This window comes from Melanaphis sacchari, unplaced genomic scaffold (genome assembly GCF_002803265.2).
Source record: "Melanaphis sacchari strain LSU unplaced genomic scaffold, SCAv2.0 Contig526_pilon_pilon, whole genome shotgun sequence".
Classification (NCBI taxonomy): Eukaryota; Metazoa; Arthropoda; class Insecta; order Hemiptera; family Aphididae; genus Melanaphis; species Melanaphis sacchari.
The window spans coordinates 15,197-23,058 of NW_020271358.1; the positions used below are offsets into that span (position 1 = coordinate 15,197).

The 7,862-nt window shown below is 37.1% G+C and overlaps 1 protein-coding gene across 1 annotated transcript; it reads left to right on the forward strand.

Moving 5' to 3' along the window:
* The first annotated feature begins 498 nt into the window (after positions 1-498).
* LOC112599517 (tigger transposable element-derived protein 4-like) lies at positions 499-1,764 on the forward strand. The gene has a single exon (XM_025346432.1). It carries the CDS (start codon positions 499-501, stop codon positions 1,762-1,764), a length of 1,266 nt encoding a protein of 421 aa, XP_025202217.1.
* Positions 1,765-7,862: the final 6,098 nt, after the last annotated feature.

Sequence of the window (7,862 nt, forward strand, 5' to 3'; positions counted from 1 at the left end):
GTCTTATCAAATATAATATATATTATTTTTAATATAATAATAATAAAAAAAACTTTATAATATTTAGAAAAATCAGATAATGTAATAAGATATATTTACTATAATAATTATGAATACAGTGGAATCCGCTTATTGTGGGCACCGGTTAATATGGGCATCCGCTTATTCTAGGCAAATAGGTCTTGTCCCAATACAAATGTATATTAACAATGTTAAATCTAACCGCGTAATATGAGCACTCGATTCGGTTTATGTGGGCAATTTTATTTTATCATAGCGTTAGAATATACGTAACACATATATATTTAAAAACAACTAATTTAATCGGATTTCGTCTTATCTATGAGATTGTGTTTATTGAAAGTAATAAAAATCATTTAAACTTTAATGGGATTTTGATGTGTGTAAATGTTATTAGATGTGATAAAAATAAAGCGATAGACGGCACGCGTTCTGTAACCCGCATTTCAGTTTTAACGTGAATTTCAACGTGACAATATGTCTAGAAAAGATCTCTCCCTCAAGGAAAAAATTGCGATTTTAGACAAAGTGAAATCGCTACCTCCAGGCACTTCACAACGTAAAATTGCTGAAAAATTATGCGTTCCGAAATCAACGGTGGCGAAACTGCTCAAAGAAGAAGTCATTTTACGCGAAAACTTCAATTCAACTAAAACTGGTAATCAAAAACGTAAACGAGAAGGGAAAGATCCCGAAGTTGACGAGGCTTTAAGTGAGTGGTTTTCATTGATAACAAGTCGCGGTGTTCGCGTGTCTGGGCCAATGTTAAAATGTAAAGCCGAAGAATTATCCCGGAAAATTGGTAACTATCAGTTTATTGCAGTTTATATCAGGTTAAGCAGGTGGAAGAATAGACACGAGATAAAATTCAAACGTGTACATGGTGAAAAAGCAAGTGCTGATGAATCCGCCTCTAATGATTGGAAAGTTGACAGGCTAAAAATAATTTTGAACGACTTTTCCCCAGATAACATATTTAATGCAGATGAAACTGGACATAATTATCGAGCGACACCCGACGGTTCTTTATGTTTTAAAAAAGAAGTTCTATCTGGTTCAAAAAAAGCAATGGACAGGATTACAGTTTTGTTATGTGTCAATATGACCGGGAGTGATAAAAGAAAGCTGCTAGTAGTGGGGAAAAGCTTAAAACCTCGATGTTTTAAAAATATGTCTATAAATAAATTGCCAGTGCATTACCATGCGAATAAAAATGCATGGATGACTTCAACCATATTTTCAAACTGGCTATGTGAATGGGATAAAGAATTGCAAACAAAATCTAGGTCCATACTTCTTCTTATTAATAACTGTGCTGCACATCCAAAAAACGTTCAACTCAAAAACATCACTTTAGAATTTTTGCCACCAAATACCACATCCTTAATCCAACCCTTAGATATGGGTATTATCAAAAACCTCAAGGTGAGATATAGAACGAAACTAGTTCATTTTATTCTAGAAAAGATAGAGGAAAACCTATTTGAACCATCTACAACTGCTAATCAAATAAGTGGCAAAATAAACATATTGCAAGCGATACAGTTTGTAACCGAGAGTTGGCGAGAAGTTAGCTGCTCAACTATTATGAATTGTTTCACTCATTGTGGATTTTCTAATTTTATTGGTCCACAACCTGAGTTGACTGAATTGGATGAACAATTTTTGTTTGTTCAAAACCATAACGAATTTGGAAACATTGATGAAAATTGTAACGAGACAAAACGGGATGCCATCTGGTGACCCGTTATATTATCTCGTTACCAACATCGAACGCCACAAGAACCGCCGCGCACTCTGACGGACATCCTCATAAAACTGGCGCACAAATAGTGTCCCGCCGCAACATAGATAGCGCGAAAAAATATATTGTCTTAAACCACTCGCCGCCCTTCCGGAAAAATGATTTCCCCATGAAACCCAATACATTAGAATCCAACTAGGTGAATATTCAGAATCACCGGTTTTTGAACTATTGAACCGCATTATTTAATATATGCTAATATCAAATAAAACATACATATCCGTAAAAACGACAAGCGCAAAAGTACTACAAAAGATCCGACCATAAATGCTATAAGTACAAGCCAGTATTCCGTCTCAAAACACCTTCGTCCCCGCTGAGTGCGGTTTATCGTATATCTGGACGGTTTTAATACGCCGTTATTTACAGATACGATTACCAAACTAGATACAGCAATAACCCAGTCTGCACACTCCGGACGGTTGTAAAACGCCGTTATTCGCGGAGGTGTGCTACAGACTCCCCAACGACTTGTTCGTACTCACGTTACCCTTGGTATCATCCTGAGCAGAGACCAACCAGTCCGTCAGAACCTACTGAAGCCGAACAACTTCATAATCAACGTCGAGCCGCCGCGTGACCGTGGAAGTAGCAAAATTAAAGACTACCGGAAAACAACCGTGAGTTATATGTCATTGATTCCCACCATTTTATGTAAACCCCAATATATCTTATTTTATTTGTAAACTCTTCGGAGTATAATATAGATTCCAAAAAAGGAATATATTATAAAATCTTTAATGAAATTTACTGTTGTAAAAATTAATTACAAATATATTATCTTGCGTTAAAATTGTGCGACGGTATTTCATTACATTGGCGCCCAACTACAGTGCTCGATTCAGAAGGAAATTCTACTTTGATCCCGAGATTAAAATTTAAAAAAAAAAAAAAAACTACTACACCTTCAAAATGGCACCTAAGAAAAATGTGTCTGAAGAAGCGTTCAATACATTCAAAAATGAAGTGGAAAGAAACAGCCGATACTTATTTGATCAATTAATGGAAAAAATTAACAAACTTGAAGATGAAAACTCCAGAAAAATCAGAAAAATAGAAGAAAATCGAAGCAATTGAACAAGAACTAAATGACGTTAGAATTAAGCACAATCGCGTCAATCAACAACCATTGCATAATGAACGTCATGACAAACCTGAACCAATGCACAACACAGAAATATCACGTCCAATATTCTACGGGAATAATCGCGATGTTCACCCTAAGGATTTTCTATACCGCCTTGAAGAATATTTCGCAATAAAACAATCCTACGTCGGCGAAAAAATAATCATTGTGGGCGATTGTTTAAAAGCCGCGGCATCAAGCTGGTTTTCAACAATTAGATTTCAACTAACCAACTACGATGAGTTCAAAAAAGCATTCATAGATGAGTTCTGGTCCAGGGAGATACAGATACAAATATGGAGTCAATGCTTAAGCACAAAGCAGATACCAACCAGCACCAATTACCGTGAACATTTTGCCACATGGGCAACAAAACTTCGACATTTGGAAGTACCGCGGTTGTCCGAGCAGGAAATTATTAAACATATAGCAAGACTCTATCCTGGATACTTACGAGCAATATTAGTATCATTACCAAATTGCACCATACTTACCGCAATGAAAATATTAGGAGAGGAAGGACAAGATGATCAACCAACCGAAAATAAGTCAAGTCACCAGAAGACCAATCAAAACGACTCAAATAACAATTATAAAAATGGTCAATATAACAATTGGAATAATACAAGGAACAGTGGATGGAACAATATGCCACCACGCAACAACAGATGGAATAATCAACAATACAGCAACAATGATAAGCGCGGAGAGGCCCAGCAAAATAATCAACAGACTAAGAAAATTAATCAAGTATCAATAAATAATGAAGAACAGGCAGGACCGAGTAATAATGAACAGCATGCAATTAATTCGTTAAACACAGCAAACCAATCCACAAGTCCATATATTCAATGCACCATCGAGGGAGAAGAAGTCAAGTTACTCGTCGATACAGGGGCTACAATTAGTGTACTTACCAAAGAAGTAGTGGACATAATCACACAAAAAAATCCAAAAATACCACAGCTTCCGGTAACAGGAATACAGATAAGCAACGCAGTAGGAAAAAAAATATGCAAAGTATCAAAACAGATCTTTTGCGAATGTAATTTAGGTAATGTATACGTACAAACTAATTTTATTCAAGTCGAAAACCTAAATGAAAAAGGAATAATTGGCGCCGACATCTTGAAGAAATATTCCGCCCAAATCAAATTCAATGAGCAGACAGTACAATTCAAAATTGACAAGATAACCCACACCATACCGTTTGCAAGTCAAGAACCACGACGGACCGAGCCCAAGGAGCACCTGCTTAACGTCGAAGTAAACGAAAACCAAGAAGACAATCAAATAGCCCTAACCAACAACGAAAAACAAATATTTGTGTCGTTACTAAATAAATATGAAGGGATCTTTTCAGATCAACCAGGAAAAATCGAAGAATTCCAATGTATAATACCAAATACGGGTCAAACCAGGAGACCCAATACACCAACGACAATATCCAATACCAATAGCACGGATTCCAAAAGTAGACGCAGAAATACAGCGCATGTTGAAGTTGGGAATCATTGAAAAATCCGCATCACCATGGTCATCACCCATAGTCTGTATAGAGAAGAAAAATGGTGATATTAGATTGTGCCTAGACGCACGGAAAATAAATACAGTAATAATACCTGACCGGGAATGCCCGACAAACATGGAAGAAACATTAATGAAATTCCAAGGTATGAAATATCTCAGTTCCATAGACTTAACTTCCGGATATTGGCAATGTCCGTTAAGGGAAGATTGTCGTGAGATCACAGCTTTTCTACACCGAGGAAGAAATTATCAATTCAAAGTACTCCCATTTGGCTTAATCAATTCAGTAGCCGAATTTCAAAAAATACTCGATCAAGTGCTGGGACCGGAAATATTACAATTTGCGGCAGTATACGTTGATGACATACATATCACCTCAAAAAGTTTCAATGAACACATGCAACATTTAGAACGCATTTTTCAAAAGTTATCGCAACATCATATCACCATAAACCAGAAGAAGTCACAATTCCTAAAAAACCAAGTAGTCTTTCTAGGACACATAATTTCGGAAAAGGGCATTTCCATGGACCCAGAGAAGGTGCAGACGATCAACAATTTTCAACCACCTAAAACGAAAAAACAAATACAATCGTTCTTAGGATTCATCAACTTTTATCGGAAATTTATACGGGACTTACCACAAGACACCGAACAATTAAGTGCATTGACTAAGAAGGATACCAAGTGGATGTGGGGAATTCCACAACAACGAGCCTTCGAAAACATCAAGAAAAAATTTCTAGAGGACATCATTATACAGTTCCCAGATTTCACAAAAGAGTTCTACCTCAACACTGACGCTTCAACCACGCATGTAGGAGCTGAATTGTACCAAATCAATGAGGAGGGACGACATCAATCACTCGGATTTGTCAGCAGAACCCTGAATACAGCTGAACGTAATTATAATACCACTGAACTAGAATTACTAGCTATTGTATTTACATGCAAAAAATTTCGACATTATCTGTTGGGACACAAAGTCAAGGTGCTCACAGATCACCATGCGCTGACATTTCTCAACACTTGCCAGCTATTAAACTCCAGATTAGTAAGATGGTCAACATTTCTACAAGAATATCAACTAGAAATCATCCACATACCAGGCAGAGAGAATATCGGCGCTGACACATTAACCAGATATCCACAGTCTCCCACAGAGGACACCCCATCCCAGACAAGAAACATCATCATCAACAAGTTGACACTACTCGAGTACAGCCCTGAGCTGAGAAAACAATTCCAGGAATTACCAACTTTACAGCAAGCCGACGAACATGTTCAAAAACTAAAACAACGTATGAACAGCCGTACTAATCATAACCTTATGATATATAACCAATTATTATTTCGCAAATCCAACAGTGGAGAATATCAGATCATCGTTCCGGAAAAGTTAGTCAAACTATTAGTGATTGAGACCCATCAAATGTACGGACACTGTGGTACATACAAGACATACCAATTACTGCAAAAAAACCACCAGTTCCAGAGCATGTATCATACCATAAAACGCATTGTCAAAACTTGTGATTTATGTCAGAGAACCAAAATCAATAATATAACAGCCAGGGGACCAACATTGAGCTTGATTCCCGAGAAACCATTAGAAATTGTGTCAGCAGATCTAATGGGACCACTCCCTAGGGGACAAGGTGGGTGTAAATACATACTTGCTATTTTAGAAATTTTTTCTAAATATATCAAGCTATATCCTTTAAAAAGAGCTACCACCGACACAATTGTAAAGAGGATCATTGGTGAATATATCCCAAACATGGGGTCATTTACAAAAAATCCTTACCGATAACGGAACACAATTTACTAGCCAAAAATGGACCAGAATAATGGAGAAGTTGAAAATCAAGAGTATACACACTACAATATACCACCCGGAAAGTAATCCGGTTGAACGCGCTAACAGAGAGATCGGGAGGCTGCTTAGAACCTACTGCCATAAACAACATACTAACTGGCTCCGATGGCTCGATAATTTGGAATTCTGGATAAATAACACCACACACACGACTACAGGGTACACACCGCAATACATAATGTTTGGAAAACACATACCAATATCTATAACAAAGTTAGTAACATTTCCGAAATATGAACCAACCACTCCAGTACCGGATATCGTTCAAATCGTGCTAAAAAGAACCACGAGGAAATCCCAGTTAAGAAGCAACTATAATGACCGAGACAAGAAATTCCCAAGGTATGAAATCGGAATGAAAATATTAGTGAAAGAACACAAGTTGTCTTCAGCGGAGGATCATGAAACACACAAACTCTTTCTCCTATACCATGGGCCGTACCAGATATGTGAGGTACACAACAACAACACCGTCACAGTACAAGACCAGTCGGGACGACATCGAACGTATAATTATAAAAATATAAAGCATTATCACGAGGATGATCAGCCGATTCGGGGTCACCTCGCATTAAAACCATAACCTATATATATATGTTACGCTTGTGGATATAAAAAAAAAAAAAAATATATATATATATATATATTATATATATATATATTTAATATGTGTAATTAATGTAACTAACATATATGTTACGTTTGTGGATCTAACTAGAGATAAAATAAAATAAAATATATGTATATATCAAGAAAGTACTTCACACCCCACTAGGTAAGCAGAGAAAAATGGATTTGTATGTTCGGATTCCACTTGGGAAGTTAAAGAGGAATGTACCAATCAATAAGTTAGAGTTAACCAGTATTGACAGGCATCTCAACAGCGAACAGAAGAAGAGGATCGCTAAATTCTTTCGAGAAGAAGCTGCCAAAAGAACCAGATACGAAGTAGAACCTACATGGATGATACCTGAATCAGTCCAACTGGTAGTTAAGGATGATTACCGTAACAATACCCCGGAAACACTAGGAACCGTGCAGGAGGTGTCAATACAAACCTCAACAATTACGATGGTCGCTAAGAGAAGTGAATTAGTAGTTGATGAATCTGAGGTCCTAGACATTGCAACCTCCCCAATAGCAGAAGAAGATGATGACTCGGAGAGGAGTAGCAAAGAAGATAGTATGTCCGAAGAAGGCCCCGTAGAAACGATAGTGGCTGCCCTATTAGAAAAAAATCAAGGTTCATACAGTACCCTCAAGGAAAGTCTTTTCACCGCGAAAAAATTCATGAAAGGATTCGAGAATCTCTCTCGGACGCAGATTAAGAAACAGATGTACAAGAAAAAACTGAAGCATGTCAAAGCACTTAAACAACAATATCCACAGCACAACAACTCCAACACCACCGACACACCATAATAGTTTTTATTATCTCAAGATTCCTCATACCTTCGCAATTTGCGATAATAAAAAAGGGGACAATGTAACGAGACAAAACG

Coding starts and splice junctions, on each gene's coding strand:
- LOC112599517 (XM_025346432.1), top strand. CDS start 499: ATGTCTAGAAAAGATCTCTCCCTCAAGGAAAAAATTGCGATTTTAGAC.